At 40.6% G+C, this 18,745-nt stretch overlaps 1 protein-coding gene across 1 annotated transcript in view; it reads left to right on the top strand.

The window, feature by feature from the left end:
* LOC118801782 (glutamate receptor 4-like) overlaps positions 1–13,505 on the top strand; it is a 69,520-nt gene extending 56,015 nt beyond the window's left edge. The window contains 2 exon segments of the mRNA XM_036562149.1: positions 9,428–9,634; positions 13,128–13,505. Of these exon segments, the coding sequence (XP_036418042.1) occupies positions 9,428–9,634; positions 13,128–13,505 (585 nt within the window).
* Positions 13,506–18,745: the final 5,240 nt, after the last annotated feature.

The following is an 18,745-nucleotide window of genomic DNA, read 5'->3' as shown; positions in this document are numbered from 1 at the left end:
AGTTATGTAGAACAGGTTCACATTTAGAAATAGAAGTAAACATGGAAGTTGATGTAGAAGTAGAAATTGATAGGAAGCAGTAGAGTGGAGGTCACTCCACTAAACAGAGGCCAAAATAGAAGTAGATGTGGAAGTAGACATTGAAGTGGAAATAGAAGCAAAACTAGAAGTGGAAGTTGAAGTAGAGGTGTAAATGGAAGTTGAAGTAGAAGAAGAAGCAAAAGTAGAACAAGCAGAGGTAGAACCTGAAGTGGATATAGAAATAGAAGCAAAGGTAGAGTGGAAGCAGAGATGGAAGTTGAAGTGGATGTAGAAGAAGGAACAGAAGTAGAAATAAAAGTTGAAAGGGAAGTAGAAATAGACGTTTAAGTGGAATTAGAAGTAAAAATAGAAGCTAAAGTGAAAGTATAAGGAGAAGTGGAAGGGGAAATAGAAGTAAAGGAAGAAGTAGAAGTAGAAGTTTAAATCGAAGTAGAAGTAGAAATTGAAGTGAAAGTCGAAGTAGAGGTGTAAACAAAAGTTGAAGTGGACGTAGAATAGAAGCAAAAGTAGAGTGGAAGCAGAGATGGAAGTCAGACTGGCAGTAAAAGTACGCATGGAAGTAGAACTTGAAGTGGATGTAGAAGCAGAAGTAGAAGTGGAAATAAAAGTTAAAGTGGAAGTCGAAATCGAAGTTTAAGTGGACTTAGAAGTAAAATTAGAAGCTAAAGTGGAAGTAGAAGGCAAAGTTGAAGTGGAACCAGAGATGGAAGTTGAAGTGGAAATAGCAGTCAAAGTAAAAGTGGAAGTAGAATTTGAAGTGGATGTAGAAGGACAAATAAAAGTTGGAGGTAAAAATAGAAGCTAAAGTGGAAGTGGAAGAAGAAGTTGAAGTGAAAGTGGAAACAGAAGTAAAAGAAGAAGTAGATGCAGACATTGAAATGGAAGTACAAATAGAAGTGTCAACTGAAGTTGAAGTGGACAAAGAAGTAGAAGCAAAAGTAGAGTGGAAGCAGAGATGGAAGTGGAAGTAGACTTGAAGTGGATGTAGAAGTAGAAATAAAAGTTGAAGTGGAAAATGAAATAGAAGTTTAAGTGGAATTAGACGTAAAAATAGAAGCTAAAGTGGAAGTGGAAGAAGAAGTTGAAGTGGATGTGGAAATAGAAGCAAAAGTAGAGCGGAAGCCGAGATGGAAGTTGAAGTGAAAGTTAAAGTAGAGGTGTAAACAGAAGTTGAAGTGGACATAGAAGAAGTAAAAGTAGAAGTTAAACTAGATGTGGAAGTAAAAGTGGAAGCAGAAGTAGAAGTCAGATTATACTCACCCCTCATGTGTAAGCTGTAATAACATGGTTATGAAGCTCAAGGCTAATAAATGATATCTCTTTGTAACCCAGAGAAGAAAAGAGATGAATGTACCTTAGCAGGATCCTCCTGTCTGTCTGTCTGTCTCTCTCTCTCTCTCTCTCTCTCCCCTGACGTACGTTTTGAAGGCGATGGAGAATTTTACTTCAGCAGGAGGTTCTCTGCCGACGCTGGTGAAGAACCCTCTCCTCAGACACTGAGAGAAATCCAGTGGACAGGAGGACCTCTGAGGGTCACTCAGTTAGAACCTGGACTAAATCACTGAATGTTCTGGAGGACTTTCACTCAGCGGACTCTGAGAGAAGTCCTGAGGAAGATCTGTGCAGCTCTGTGGAACGTGTGTTTATGTAGGAGTCATCGGTCAGAGGGAGCTGCATGTCGGCCACTGTGTTTATGATACTGGTTTCATTTTGATTGTAAAGCTTTCTTATTCATATATGTGTTCATATGATCCACACAGTCACTCTGACAGACTGTAATACACTACAGGAAGTGTAGGGGGCGATATGGCTTCTACGGTTTCATTTAAAAAGCCTCTATAATGTTCATATGATCCACACAGTCACTCTGACAGATTGTATTATGTGACTTATCCACCGTGCTGTATATATATTTTTGAATGACGCACAGAGAATGTAATTTTTAAGGGTTTATGGTCGTGTGGTTGAATTTTAACCCATGTGCCATAAAAACCCTGTAGTGTGACTCTCTCTCTCTCTCTCTCTCTTTCTCTCTCTCTCTGTAAGTGAGTCCGTTGTAGCAGAAGAATCTCCATACCAAATCTAGTGAACAGGCTGTAATGGAGGTTGTCACGGCGACGCAGGCTCAGAAATAGTTTTATTTTTTACGCTCCAGACACAGCATGTCACGACCCAGTAAAGAAAATAAAAGCCCCTCTCTCTCTCTCTCTCTGAACTTTGGTTTATCCTTCACCCTTCGTCTCATGCAGAGTGGCATTAGCGGCGTGCTGTGAGCTGTGTGTGTGTTATATACCTGCCTGCACAGTCAAAATCACACAGATACGAGGTTAAAGTGTGGCTCCCCAACTGTGCAGTAATTATAGACACAGCGCTGTCATCATCACTCTGCACCATGTCACACTAAAACAATGCAGAGCTGTTAAATTTATGCCACTGATATGCAGATTCATTTACATTTACAGTACAGATACATTTAAATTGGAAACGCCCCCTTCTACTTGCACGAACTGGCCACTTCATCAGAAACACCTGCCTTAACTGGCCACTTTATTAGAAACACCCCCCTTCTACTTCCACTAACTGGACACTTTATCATAAACACCCCCCTTCTACTTCCACTAACTGGCCACTTTATCAGAAACACCCCCCTTCTACTTCCACTAACTGGCCATTTTATCAGAAACACCCCCCTTCTACTTCCACTAACTGGACACTTTATCATAAACACCCCCTTCTACTTCCACTAACTGGCCACTTTATCATAAACACCCCCCTTCTATGTCCACTCAGTGGCCACTTTATTAGAAACACCTACCTTCTAGTTCCACTCAGTGGCTACTTTATCATAAACACCCCCCTTCTACTTCCACTGACTGGCCACTTTATCAGAAACACCCCCCTTCTACTTCCACTAACTGGCCACTTTATTAGAAACACCCACCTTCTAGTTTCAGTAACTGGCCACTTTATCTGAAACACCCAACTTCTACTTCCACTAACTGGCCACTTTATCATAAACACCCCCCTTCTACTTCCACTAACTGGCCACTTTATCATAAACACCCCCCTTCTACTTCCACTAACTGGCCACTTTATCAGAAACACCCCCCTTCTACTTCCACTAACTGGCCACTTTATCATAAACACCCCCTTCTACGTCCACTAACTGGCCACTTTATTAGAAACACCCACCTTCTAGTTCCACTAACTGGCCACTTTATTAGAAACACCCCCTTCTACGTCCACTAACTGGCCACTTTATCAGAAACACCCCCCTTCTACTTCCACTAACTGGCCACTTTATTAGAAACACCCACCTTCTAGTTTCACTAACTGGCCACTTTATCAGAAACACCCCCCTTCTACGTCCACTAACTGGCCACTTTATCAGAAACACCCCCCTTCTACTTCCACTAACTGGCCACTTTATCATAAACACCCCCCATCTATGTCCACTCAGTGGCCACTTTATTAGAAACACCCCCTCTACTTCCACTAACTGGCCACTTTATCAGAAACACCCCCCTTCTACTTCCACTAACTGGCCACTTTATCAGAAACACCCCCCTTCTACTTCCACTAACTGGCCACTTTATCAGAAACACCCACCTTCTACTTCCACTAACTGGCCACTTTATCATAAACACCCCCTTCTACTTCCACTAACTGGCCACTTTATCATAAACACCCCCCATCTATGTCCACTCAGTGGCCACTTTATTAGAAACACCTACCTTCTAGTTCCACTCAGTGGCTACTTTATCATAAACACCCCCTTCTACTTCCACTGACTGGCCACTTTATTAGAAACACCCCCCTTCTACTTCCACTGACTGGCCACTTTATCAGAAACACCCCCCTTCTACTTCCACTAACTGGCCACTTTATTAGAAACACCCACCTTCTAGTTTCAGTAACTGGCCACTTTATTAGAAACACCCCCCTTCTACGTCCACTAACTGGCCACTTTATCAGAAACACCCCCCTTCTACTTCCACTAACTGGACACTTTATCATAAACACCCCCCTTCTACTTCCACTAACTGGCCACTTTATCATAAACACCCCCCTTCTACTTCCACTAACTGGCCACTTTATTAGAAACACCCACCTTCTAGTTTCAGTAACTGGCCACTTTATTAGAAACACCCCAACTTCTACTTCACTAACTGGCCACTTTATCATAAACACCCCCACTTCTACTTCCACTAACTGGCCACTTTATTAGAAACACCCCTCTTCTACTATCACTAACTGGCCACTTTATTAGAAACACCCAACTTCTACTTCCACTAACTGGCCACTTTATTAGAAACACCCAACTTCTACTTCCACTAACTGGCCACTTTATCATAAACACCCCCCTTCTACTTCCACTAACTGGCCACTTTATCAGAAACACCCCCCTTCTACTTCCACTAACTGGCCACTTTATCAGAAACACCCCCCTTCTACTTCCACTGACTGGCCACTTTATCAGAAACACCCCCCTTCTACTTCCACTAACTGGCCACTTTATTAGAAGCACCCACCTTCTAGTTTCACTAACTGGCCACTTTATTAGAAACACCCACCTTCTAGTTTCACTAACTGGCCACTTTATCAGAAACACCCCCTCTACTTCCACTAACTGGCCACTTTATTAGAAACACCCACCTTCTACTTCCACTAACTGGCCACTTTATTAGAAACACCCACCTTCTAGTTCCACTAACTGGCCACTTTATCTGAAACACCCACCTTTTATTTCCACTAACTGGCCACTTTATTAGAAACACCCACCTTCCTTGTTCTTCAGTGTCTCTCTGAACGTGTTGAAGTCAGTAAACACCTCGAGGCGTCAGAACTCTGGAGTCCAGAAGCTGCTCTAAAATTAGCTGAGCCAATTAGAACCATCAGAATGCTGATAGCCGTTCTTGTCGTCTGTTAAGCGAAAAGAATCGTCACATTAGATCAAATGAACAGAGTGAACTCAGAGAGCAGAGGAGGAGGAGAAGAAGAGCACTCACACCTGATAACAGTGATTACGGAGAGAGAGAGCAGAGAAAAAGAGAACAGCGAGAAAGAGAGAGGTGTGTGTTTATGGTCTGCAGGTTGTGTAGACGAGTGTACAGCTGTAGTGTTGGTGTTTTAACTCTGTGATGATGAGTCAGTGTTTGTTCAGGTCAGGAGTCTTTATGCTGTTACACACTGAACACAACACAAAAAAACAAGACTCTGAAATGTGGACAGTTTGGATGTGATATTTAAAGAACATCGTGAGGGATAAAACCATTTTTCACCCCTTCAGTGGCCTCAGTTCACTCTTCACTGTCCACTGACCCGTTTACTTTATTCTGATTCCTTTATTTTCATTCTTTTACTTTATTCTGATTCTTTTGTAGTTTATTTTAACACATTTTTAGAGTTTAGAGTTTTATACTCTTTTTAATTGTTTGACCCTTTTTAGTGTATTCTCACCTCTTTATTGTATTTTTAATGTTGTAATTTATTTACCCTTTTTAGGTTGTTTAGACTCTTTTTTGAGCTTATCATGAACCTTTTATAGTTTATTTTTATTTTTAGTTTATTTTTAGATAATTCTGACCCTTTTTAGTTTATTTTTACTTTGTTTTAAGATAATTTCGACCCATTTTAGTTTACTTTTACTTTATTTTTACTTCATTTTTAGATAATTCTGACACTTTTTGATTTATTTTTACTTTATTTTTAGTTTATTTTTAGATAATTCTGACCCTTTTTAGTTTATTTTTCCTTTATTTTTAGATCATAATGACCCTTTTTAGTTTATTTTTACTTTATTTTTACGTTATTTTTAGATCATAATGACCCTTTTTACTTTATTTTTACTTTATTTTTAAATCATTCTGACCCTTTTTACTTTATTTTTACTTTATTTTTACTTTATTTTTAAATCATTATGACACTTTTTAGTTTATTTTTACTTTATTTTTACTTTATTTTTAAATCATTCTGACCCTTTTTAGTTTATTTTTACTTTAATTTTACTTTATTTTTAAATCATTCTGACCCTTTTTACTACATTATTTACTTTATTTTTACTTTATTTTTAGATCATTCTGACCCTTTTTAGTTTATTTGTAGATAATTCTGACTCTTTTTAGTTCATGTTTAGTAAATTTTTATTTTATTTTTAAATAATTCTGACCTTTTTTTAAGTTATTTTGACTTTATTTTTACTTCATTATTAGATCATTCTGACTCTTTTTAGTTTATGTTTAGTTAATTTTTAGTTTATTTTTAGATAGTTCTGATTCTTTTTAGCTTATTTTTAGTTTATTTTAAAATAATTCTGACCCTTTTTAGTTTGTTTGACCACTATTAGATAGTTAGACCCTTTTTAGTTGATTTTGGCCCTTGTAATATGAACTTTTATTTTGTTTATTTTGATGGTTTAGTTTATTTGGAGAAGCCTTTCTGCTGTGTGGGGCAGTGAAAGTGAAAGACAGTGAAACGTTTTTGCGTGTCAGAGTGCTGTACTGTTTATTTGTTTGATTGCTTGTTTTTTGTTTTGTTTTCTGGTTGATTCAGATAAAATCTTCACTGTAAATATCAATAAAGTACAAGATTTCTTTTTTATTGAGGGAATAACAAACAGCATGAATATTAAACCCATAAAGGCTTTTTCATTTTCAAGTTTATGAAATTATGATTGTCATGTAACTTTATTGTGAAATATGAAGATGTAAAATCTGACAAACTTGATAAAAATGGACTGAAATATACTTGAAAAATTGTATTTATTATTGTTGAGTACAGTTGTGTAATTTTGGATTTAATCAAATTTTACAAGTTGTTTATGAAGGAATCAAGATACATATAACTGTATAAGTGTCAATGTGTTATTATATTATTATTATTATTATTATTATTATTATTAATTGTTGCATATATCAAAGCTGAATGTCTGTGATTTTCTCTGTCGTTGATGTTTAGTGTCTAAATTAATATGTTTCTAAACTGACCGCGAGAAGCTCCGCCCACAAATGTGTTTTTTGTAGCTACAGTTGCTGGTTAAGCTTTATATCACAATACCTACAGTTATTCATTCAGCCTAACGAGAAACTGTAGAACAGACTCAGTTTATATCACAATACCTACATTTAGAGTCGGTTATTCATTCAGCCTAACAAGAAACTGTAGAACAGACTCAGTTTATATCACAATACCTACATTTAGAGTCGGTTATTCATTCAATGCAGCTAATGGGAGGCTTTGTAGTTTATTTTTGCCTATATTTACCATTTTTAAGTTTATTTTAACCCTTTATTTAGACTCATTTTAGTTGTTTCTGGTGCTTTTTTAGTTTATTTTGATTCTTTTTTTAATTTATTCTGACCGCTTTAAACTTTAATTTAGTTTATTGAGACCCTTTTAAACTTTAATTTTAGTTTATTTTGACCCTTTTAAACTGTTATTTTAGTTTATTTGAACCTTTAAACCTTAATTTTAATTTATTTTTAGTTTATTTGGACTCTTTTTAGCTATTTCTGACCATTTTAAACTTTATATTTGGTTTATTTCAGCCCATTGTTGTTTCAAACCCTTTTAGCTTATTTAGACCTGTTTTAGTCTATTCTGCCCCCTTTTTGTTTATTTTTGATTCTTTGTTGTTTGTTTAGAGAATTCTTTAGTTTCCTCTGACCCTTTTTAAGTCTAATTTGAGTCGTTAATTCTTTATTTTGGTGTGTTGTAGTCTATCTGGGCAGACCTGGCTGCTCTGTGGGGCAGTGAAAGTGAAAGGTGTGCACTTTTTGACAGTGAATCATGTTTTTACATTACGGCTGCTGTGCTGTATCTGATGAGGAGCTGCTGATAGTAACTCTACGGTTCCTCATTAGGCTGAGTGTGTTGACCAGTAGGACGTTTGTGGGTGGAGTCTGGTCAGGGCACTCACCGGGCGTTCCTGTGTGATTATATCTGAGCTCTGCTGTCCGGCTTTGACGTCTGTGGCTCCTTCTTATTATTCCCATCATCACTAATTCATGAGAGTGAAGCGTTATTGACTCATGTAATGATTTGGATGACCTGTAAGTCCAGCGCGGGGAGCCGTGCGCCGGCCTCTCCATGTCACCATCTTATTAATTGATTATTATTTAATGAACACAGTTTATTTCCTCACTCAGAGGGTTTTACTCCGCAGGGCGTGATGTACTGTATATGCTCAGGTTTTTACAGCTAACAGCTGATTATAAAGGCTTTTATTTTATGGCTGGCAGTAATCTGCTGATTAAATTCACTCCGGTTCCGCTCCCAGTCGAGCTCCGAGTGGAGTGGAACGTTCTGGGCTTATTAACCCACCGACCTTCACTGCTGATTTCCATCCCTTTGATCTTTTTCTCGTCTCTCTGTAGGAAACCATTTCACATTCACTCATTTCAGAGAGAAACCTGCACCATCAGACTGCACCTGCTCTCTGAAAGCCCCGCCCACGCAGACTACAGCAGTTTAGCCATGCCATTCAGCCTACAGCAGTTTAGCCCCACCCATTCAGCCTACAGCAGTTTAGCCCCACCCATTCAGTCTACAGCAGTTTAGCTCCACCATTCAGTTTACAGCAGTTTAGCTCCACCATTCAGCTACAGCAGTTTAGCCCCACCATTCAGCTACAGCAGTTTAGCTCCACCATTCAGCTACAGCAGTTTAGCTCCACCATTCAGCTACAGCAGTTTAGCTCCACCATTCAGCCTACAGCAGTTTAGCTCCACCCATTCAGTCTACAGCAGTTTAGCTCCACCATTCAGCTACAGCAGTTTAGCTCCACCATTCAGCTACAGCAGTTTAGCCCCACCGTTCAGCAACAGCAGTTTAGCAGTTTTGATACTTCTTGCTTCCATACATTTGATCTGCAATGTACATATTTTACAGAATGGGGTCAGAAGGGGCTACAGAGGTCAAATCCAGTATTAGTTATTATGCTAAACACAACTTATTAATACTAACGCTGCACAATATAATGTGTTGATATCTTGTTATCATGAAATCACATAAAGCTTATCATTATTACTATTAAAAGTATTATTTTTATTGTTATTTTGTAGAAATGTTTTACATTGAATAGCATCTCCAAATGCTAATGCATGACAATCTTTATCAATAAGTGTTGGTAAACTACTACAAGTTTTAATAAGCTACTGTAGGGCATATAACAGGTTTAATATGCAGCAGTTTAATCACAGTGCAGGTATTTTGTCCATATCGTACAGTTGAAACTTGCTGTAAAACATTTTTCGTGTAGAATTTAAATTATAGTGTAAAGCAGCACACTAATCACTGAAGCAGCAGTCTGAGGCTCTTGCTGACGTATGACCAGTGTTACTGTCCCTTCCCACCCTTCCTCTGTGTGTGTGTGTGTGTGTTGTAGGAGGGACCGTACGTCATGCTGAAGAAGAACTGGGAGATGTATGAAGGGAATGACCAGTACGAGGGATACTGCGTGGATCTGGCATCCGAAATCGCAAAGCACATTGGGATTAAATACAAGATTTCCATAGTTCCTGACGGGAAGTACGGAGCGAGGGATCCAGAGACGAAAATATGGAACGGAATGGTTGGGGAGCTGGTGTACGGGGTAAGATAGTGCACTGACTGGCCATTTTATTAGAAACACCCACCTTCTATTACCACTAACTGGCCACTTTATTGGAAACACCCACCTTGTGCTTCCATTAATTAATCACTTTATTAGAAACGCCTACCTTCTACTTCCACTAACTGGCCACTTTATCAGAAACACCCAGCTTCTACTTCCACTAACTGGCCACTTTATTGGAAACACCCACCTTCTGCTTCCACTAACTGGCCACTTTATTGGAAACACCCTCGGTGTGACAGTGTTCACAAATAAAACAATTCAATATCTTTGATAAGCTTCCTTTCAATCCACAAACAAGTATTAAATTATTGTGGAATTAAGACCTGAAATGCATAATTGATCCACTTCTCTGTTCTGGTTAATTAGCTAAAACCTCGTTAGACACACAGCAGGGGGTTTACTAACGAGTGTGTAACTGACACATGACTTCACACCTCACAGTGCTCTTCCTGAACCGAGCCGCTCGGCACCAGGACCCAACGGGACGGGCTTTAGTTCCACTTCTGCTCTCTGTTAGCATAGCATTAGTATATCGTTAGCATATCTTAGTGTGCATTTAGCATATCGTTAGCATATCAGTCCCTGTTTCTGGTCTGGGCCACACAGAGCGTTCAAAGCCACTACAGGCCAGAAAGCAGTGATTCTCAGACATTCTGTACAGTTAATTACAGTTAAACCTACAACTAGCAGCTCAGCACAGATTCATTTCCAACTAATAATGTACAAATTAAACTGATTTTACACCATCAGTCAGAACATCATCACCTCAGAACCCTGACAGCTGCTGACACTACAGCACCACTACAGCAGTCATGTTTACTCTGCAGTTCTGTTTGTGGTGTAATTAGTTTAGTATTTGGGTCTTCATGAAAACAATCAATATAAATTAATATACACGAATATTTATTTTTCCAAAAACATTCAGAACAGTTAAGAAAAAGAAGAACCTTTCCACCATGCCGAGAACCGTTTAAGCATGCAAATGGTTTTTGAGAGTTCACGGATCTATATACAAATACTGTCTTTACTAAGAAAGTCTAGCACGTAAGAGCGTTAGACCTTCACCGCTGCGTCACACACACTCTCAGGAGGCCGAGAGTGCCGAGCTGACCCCGATCAATACCTGCTCATGATATCATGATGTCCTTTTCTGTGGTTTGACATTTTAACCGCTGGATAAAAGTCACTAAATCCTGTGTTATTAGGATGATGGTGCTGGAAGACGCTGACCACATCACACAGTCATGTCCATTTAGTCTGAAATTGACCAATTCAAAGCACTTTGAGGCTGATGACCAACCGCAAATACGCTGAATGAAGCTGATTGGCAAGAACGTGTTCAGGGTCTGAAGGTTGCTTCTGTACTTCTAACACTGGAGCTACGAGGCTAATGAAGCAAACCATATACATCACATTCTCCATCACTCTGAAAAACCATTTCACCATGCAGAGAACCATTTAAACTGCAAGTTGGTTCTTGGAGTGTTCATGGTTCTATTTAGAAACTTGTCAATACTAAAGAACCCTTTAAGAAGCATCTGTTTTTTAATAGTGTACTTGTTAGCTACATTAGCCTCGTAGCTTTAGTGCTAAAATAAAAGAAGCACCAAAGATGTCTCGGCTGGTGGGCTACATTCGGGATACAGAGTGGAACTGGGAGGGATTTTCTAGTGAAGGCCAGGCTGAGCAAGGTTCTCCTGCAGGCTGCGAGGTCCAGGTGTTCTGCGCTCTGTTCTGAAGCATGCAGGTAACACTGCTGCAGACGAAGTGAGGCAGACTGCCAAGCACTACACTCTCCGCATCTGTAGCTCAATTCAGTCCACCTCACCCCCCCCCCAGATAGCCAATTAGGCTGCTTCTTAATTAAGCTAATTACTAAAGTGCGAGGGAAGGAATTTGCTCAGGAACAGACGGATGGGTCGACTTCGACTTACATCGCGTCCTAACAGCAAGCGAACGTTCAGATGTTCTCAGGGACGTGGGTGTTCTTCACAGACACGAAGCTTAGTCAGAGTTTTCCGGAACTTTTTAGCCAAGCTGATTTACACCCCCTACTTTGAGCTCCCTCTTCACCAGACGTTGAATTGGTTTAGAATTAATGTCCTAAGTTTGTTACTAAGCCGTGGCCTACACCAGGGGTCGGCCTCATGTGGCTCCGGAGCTTGTTTACTGCCCTGTTGTGTCTCCACAGCAGAATTAGATTAGTAGATAAAAATAAAATAATCCTCCTTTACAGTAAAATAAAGCTCTGCTGATCGTTCAACACAGTTTAACAGCAAATGGTCTTAAACACTGGAGTTAATGTAGAACTGCTAATTCACCCTTTAACCCTGAAGATCAGCGCAGACTGCTGGTCACCATAGCAACACAGACAACAATCTCGTCTAACGAAATCGCAAAAAGGGAGATTTCAGACAATCATCGATAATTTGGAGATAAGTAGACTTGTTTGCGTTTATAATCCAGCTGGTTTCCTGATACGTTTAATTTGCAGTGAGAAACTTACAATCACTAAAAAGTCATGAAGCTGAAGTTGCTCCTCATTTACCAGCTTCTTGTTCGAATTGTCCCGTTCCACCTTAAATGGTGCAGCAGTTACATTCTGGCAACACAGACGGCATTTAAAGTGGAACAAGAAAATTCGAGGAAAAGGCCAAAAAAAGAAGCTTGTAAAAAGTCCAACGCTGAGACATTTTACAAGAAGCTGTTCCTGCTGGAGATGCGAGAAAAGCAGTTATAGCTAAGCTCAAGCTTAAAGCAGAGCAAAGTAAGTCTGCGTTTTCGTTTATATTTTTAGCCTGTACTAGAACATTAACACATACTGAGATATATTTACAGCAAAGATGGTAAAATAGACATAAAACATTGTGGCTCCCAAGGTGGTTTCTGTTGAAATGGCTCTGCTCAGCATTTGGGTTGCGACCCCTGGCCTAGACTGACTGCCGTATACATTATTCTGGTGGAATGTCAACAATACGGCCGCGGGATGCCTTTTCCAGCTTTTGCGAATACTGTGTATTAGTATACTTTATTAAGACTATTAACTTTAATATAATCAGTCCTTCAGTTCTGGGAGTTGAACCCACAACCTTCTGGGTGCTGGTGCATATTCTTGCAAAAGTACTGCTGGGGCTTTAAGTACATTTATAGTTCCATGCCCATTTTCCGTGCCTCCCCCAGTGCCTCCCCATTCTCGCAAGGCGTTTAATATTACGGAAATCAACCCAACAACCTTTGACCACTGGGTTAAAGATGTGCTGCACCTTTGTAAATTCAGTGAAAATAAGGTATTCCAGCAGGTGCTCCACAAAGACCTTTCATAAATTGGAAAGGAAGATTTTTCTGGAATACCTAACCGAGCGTGGTGAATCAATTATAAACTCTAAATTGTAAATGAATATTAATCAGTAAATAGCTTCGACCCCGTGACCTCATAACCGTTAATCTCCTGTCTTTGCTCTCCCCACAGAAAGCGGAGATCGCGGTGGCCCCTTTAACCATAACGCTGGTCCGGGAGGAGGTCATAGACTTCTCGAAGCCGTTCATGAGCCTGGGCATCTCCATCATGATTAAGAAGCCGCAGAAGTCGAAGCCAGGCGTGTTCTCCTTCCTGGACCCGCTGGCCTACGAGATCTGGATGTGCATCGTGTTCGCCTACATCGGGGTGAGCGTGGTGCTCTTCCTGGTCAGCCGCTTCAGCCCGTACGAGTGGCACACTGAGGAGCCCGAGGAGGGATCGGAATCTGCTCCAGCCGACCAGCCCCCCAACGAGTTCGGAATATTCAACAGCCTCTGGTTCTCCCTCGGAGCATTCATGCAGCAGGGCTGTGACTTCACTCCCAGGTAAGGGATCCTATTATGCAGAGACCTGCAGCCTCCTGTGGTCTGTATATTGATGGACAGGAATGAAGGAAGGTGTTTTATGTTCTGGGCTTATATTTTAAGCAGCATACAGTGTATTTTTGCTCAGAATGTGTCATAACGTGTTACAATGTGGCGAGAGACAACTATATAAACACGCTGATACACTCTACACTCTATTTTTGAATGACCGATGTCTGTGTGGTGACCAATCAGTGTCGATATGTAGCACAGAAAGCAATCTATTGTACACTCAAAACTCACATCAAACAAAAGATATAAAACATAAGCAAATGTATTCAAAATGTCGGACATTATATTAAACAAGTTTAAATAACAGGACTAGGCCACTTCAGAGCTCGAAAACAGAACGCTGCACACAGTTTATTTGTTTTTAGGGCTTTTGTTAGTATTATTTGCTTAAACCACACCATCAGAAAAAAAGGTACATTTTCATTTATTATGGTACAAAGAGGACTTGAACTGTCAAACAAGGAAAATGAGTTAACAGCATTAAAAAAAGTGTGTTGGTAAGAATCTATAGTGTTAACATGTTAACGAACCCTAACACCACTAGTTATTGTATTATTTTTTAAAGAAATGGTTTAGTTGAAATCCTTCCTGCGTACCTGAGTATGGCTTCAGGGCAGGGCCCAGCGTTGGGGGAAGGATGTCAATGGGGGGGGTGTCGCGTTTGCAGTGCATTTTAACTGTGTTTGTGGAGATGAATGGACAGCAGCTCTTCTCTGACATCTCTGCTCTAATCAAACTTTAATCCGGCCGCGGCCAGGCCGCATAACCGCACTTTATCTTTACAATATTCATAAGAATATACCGCTTCATTATTGATAAGCTGAGGATGCGGCTGAGTGAAAAATTCATGACCGGTGTCCAGGGAGTGCTAGTGTCTGAACTTAGAGAAATTACTACATCTGGACAAAAGAGAGAGAATATGTTTGGAGGAGACTGGACAGGAGGGGTCAACTGTGTGTTGTTTTGCGGGCACATAGTAGAGTTCTGGGCCTCACTCAGCAACCGTTCTTCAGAAGAAATTTCTTCCCACTTACACAGTTCTGACGAAAACTCTGACATTCATCAATGTTTTCTTATCTAGGATTGGTTCTTAGGTAAGAACAGAATCTACACATACTCAAAAGCACAAAGGTGAGAACAGTTCTGCGCTTTAAGAACACATCATGAATCTGACATAGACTTTTACTTAGAACCTTTCTCAAGAACACACTTAAGAACAAACTCAGGAAGACATTGGAGAATGAGGACCAGTGGTCCTATATTGAACTATGAACACCCAAAGAGCCATGTGCATGGTTCTCTGCATGGTGAAATGGTTCTTTAGACTGATGGAGAATGTGCTGTGTATGGTTCTATATAGCACCAAAATGAGTTCTGCTATTGTTACAATGTCAAGCTTGTATACAATAGAGGACAGAGGTGCCATATAGAACCATTTACAACACGTTCTCCATCAATGTAAAGAATCATTTCACCAGGGATTGTTCATGGTTCTATATAGAACCACTGAGTTTATTTCCTCCTGACTCATAGATCTCTAAACTGATTTCTGACACTTGCCGTGTTATCAGACCACATGTTCTGGATTATGGTGTCTCTGTGGAGGCAGTGAGGCTCTGAAGGTGATTTGCTGGCGTTTGCTCGCTCGGCGCTAATGCTGCAAATGAGATGATTGTAACTGCTGTGAATAACGGGTGATGAAAAGATTTGTGGATATCGAATCCTGAGATTTCGAGCTTTCTAATGATGTATTGAATCACTGCATTCTGGGAAGATTTGCTGCCTAAAAATAGTGTTTAAAGCTGGATGTGAACGCTTTACGGAAGTGTGCTAGTACTGGTACAGTGATCTAGATAAGGTTAAGAAATGGCAGTTAAGGGGAATTGTGGAAGATGAGGCAAGGTCTGGAAATCTCTCCGATAGATCTGCTCATTTGCTGGTTCACAAAGGTGAGGTAAACCTTTCATATGAGAGCGAAGGACTTGCAAGAAGGTTCCGCTGACGCGTCAGTGGAGGTGCAGCGCTTTACTGCTGCTTGTTGTTCTTTGACAGTAGAATGTTTTAACACCTCGCTTCATCAAAGCTTCATGTTCTGTTGGAGAAAACCTCACGCGGCACAGTGTGTGTCTGTGTGTGTGTGCGTGTGTGTGTGTGTGTGTGTGTGTGTGTGTGTGTGTAAACAGCTCTTCGTCCTAAACACCATCTCGTAAATGCCGCTCAAGGACTGTTTGGTTTTGGGTCACAGTAACTGAACTGAACGCTGAGTGCTGTTTGTGTTTTGCTGGGTTGTGAAATTCACTACTGTGTAAAAGTCTTATGCTGCATTCACATTTGCATTGAAACAAACATCATTCTATACCTCATACGCTAACGTCACCATGGTGACAGCGTTACCTGGCGTAAATGGCCGATTATCAGAGGAGAAGTGAGCTTTATCAGGGTAGATCGTTTAGGTGAGGTGGAGAACTCTGCATTCTTTCATTGTTGTTGTGTAACACTGAGTACATCTGGAACTCAACAGCAAGGCATTTGGCGTCCTGGGCTCCAAAAAAAGCAGCATCCAGTTTATTCCACTGCTGCTGTCGATGGCAAAAGTTGGGAAAATTGAACTCTTGCCGAATCATTCCTCTTCCTGCTGCAGTCTATGGAATGTTCAACTTGCGGTGGCAGAATTTTCCATTGTGGCTCAGTTGAAAACAATGAAATATCCGGTTTGCTGTTATCTGTCTTCCACAAAAATGCAGCATTTGGAACATAAGCACATTGTTTATGTGCCAGGCACCCATCACCTGGGCTCTGATAACGGCCACGAGAGCCGGCAGGAAGACAGGGCCCAAACCCCGAGCGCAGACGACAGACAACCAGGGGAGGATGATAACCGCGAGGGCTGGATGGACGGCACCCGAGTCCTGAGCTCCGCTTTCTGGTTCTGCGGCGAGGCCACTTTACTATGCCTGATGTGGAGTGGCTGCAGTGACGGGAGGGGGAGCAGAGCTCTCTGTTCCCTCCTTTCCAAGGTGCCCACACTGCTGAAGAATCAGCTGGCTCTCATCAAGACAGTGTGAGCAAATGAGCAGTGAGGGAATGAGAGCTTGTTGCTCCACCTCCCCGTCACCGCCCCCAGGAGGAGGGGCTTGGGACTCAAGTGCCAACCTACCCAGACCTTGTAGTTATCGTCCTTCTGCTGTGGTCATTGTGGGATGTTGTCTGTGCTCAGGGCTCCTGCCGGCTCTTGTGGCCGTCATCGGAGCCTGGGGGATGGGCGCCTGGCACAGTTTAAAACCATCTATCTTGGCAATAAGTGTGTTTTTCACTATGTATCATTAGGATAATTACACATAAACAGACATACAGCAAAAGCAAAGGGTTTGAACACCCCTGAGAAAGTGTGTTTAGTTAATTTTCAAACAGGTGAACACATCCTGTACAGAGAACGCACTTAAATATGACATATTTCTGCAAATTTTAGTACATGGTTTCTACTTCTTTGCTGTGTTCAACATCACTGAGCATTAAAACGTGCAGAAGTGTTTCTCTGTAGAGGACGTGTAACATGGAATTTGACCAAAACCTTTTGCACACGACTGCAACAAGAATTTCTTGTTTACTTTGTTTTACGTAAAAAATAAAGTAGTTGAGATCTTATGAGCTGGTTTGATTTCTCCTCCAGCAACAACATGGATTTATTAAACTCCATCAGCAGCTCCTGATTAACATAATAATGTAGATTAGACACAGCAGGTATTGAGTGATTAGCTGCAGTTAATACTGGGCAAGAAACAGTTAAACACTCTGACCAGTGTGTTTATTTTAATATTTTTCTGAGTTGATAAACAGCTTTGTCACTCCTGATTTCCTCAGATGTCTAAAACATTTGCCCAATATGTGTATAAATATGCAGAGAAACGGTTTACAGATCAAGCAGGGAAGTGGACAAAATAACAGAAACATTATCAAATCCTCACTGGCCACTTTATTAGAAACCCCTCCCTAACAGTTCAACTGTATAATTCAGTGTGTGAGATGTAAACAGAGTGATTCAGTGTGGTTTGGTGCAAAGTGGTTCAGATGTCTTTACAGTGGTGGTGATAGGAACCAGGGGTCGCCATGACTACAACACAAATATAGACATTTTATTTACTATCCAAAACCACCAGTGAACCTACATGAGTCTTCTGAGTTGATATGGAATGTTGATGATGGAAAATAGTGGAAAATCTGAAATACTAAGTTTTCTTTGGGGACTATTTTGCCTTACAGCGCCCTGCATGTATCCCTCCACCATGAATGGAGTTTAAGTTCTCAAAACTTTCATAAAACAGTGTCTCAGTCATCAGGCAGTGAATTCATAACCATTTCATGTAGTAACTTTCTGTGAGGGAGCTTTTAGAGGTGGACGTCTGGTTCCTATCACCACCACTGTGAACAGTTCTGGCTCAGTAAGTTTCTCTAAATTTATCCTGCTGTAAAACACATAAACACAGCTGTACAGTGTTACAGCACTTCCACTTTTAGAGTGATTCACTGGTCGCTCACATTAGCAGTGGCAGTTATAACTGGTTATTAACTGTAGCAGTTATACATTAGATGAAAATGTAGCATTTGCATTACATCAATTCCCTGTTAATGTTCTCTGTGTGTGTGTGTGTGTGTGTGTGTTTGTGTTTGTGTGTGTGTGTGAGATGTGTGTGTGCGTGAGATGTGTGTAAATGTGCCATCTGTTAGTCTATTATCACCTGTGGACTCCCAGCATGCACTGCTGCAGGAGCACTCAGCGGGCCGATGACATCACCATTATTCTCTCTCCCAGTAGAACAGTGACGTTTCAGCAGATTTTCTTTCTTTCTGGTTAAATATAAGAGTTTTTCACTGTTACGACTGCATGTTACCACTGTCCAAACCAGTCACTTTACAATAGAGGACAAAAACCTTCTCCACTATTAATGTAAGTTAATGTAAAGAGCTTTTATTCCAGGTGATTCTGGAGCATTTCTGTTGGTCTGGTAATGATCAAACTTTCACCCAATGTAAAGGGCAGCTGCCATGTTCAAATGGTGTCAAAAAATAAAAATCCACAAATAGGAGATTAGCAACCACCCGGGATAACATAGCAACGGCCTTGCAACACTTTAGCAACCACTTTCAATAACATATCAACAACCTAGCAAACACTTTAGCAACCACTTTCAATAA

Source organism: Colossoma macropomum, unplaced genomic scaffold, assembly GCF_904425465.1.
Source record: "Colossoma macropomum unplaced genomic scaffold, Colossoma_macropomum, whole genome shotgun sequence".
Classification (NCBI taxonomy): domain Eukaryota; kingdom Metazoa; phylum Chordata; class Actinopteri; order Characiformes; family Serrasalmidae; genus Colossoma; species Colossoma macropomum.
This window is presented reverse-complemented; position numbering and strand designations above follow the sequence as displayed.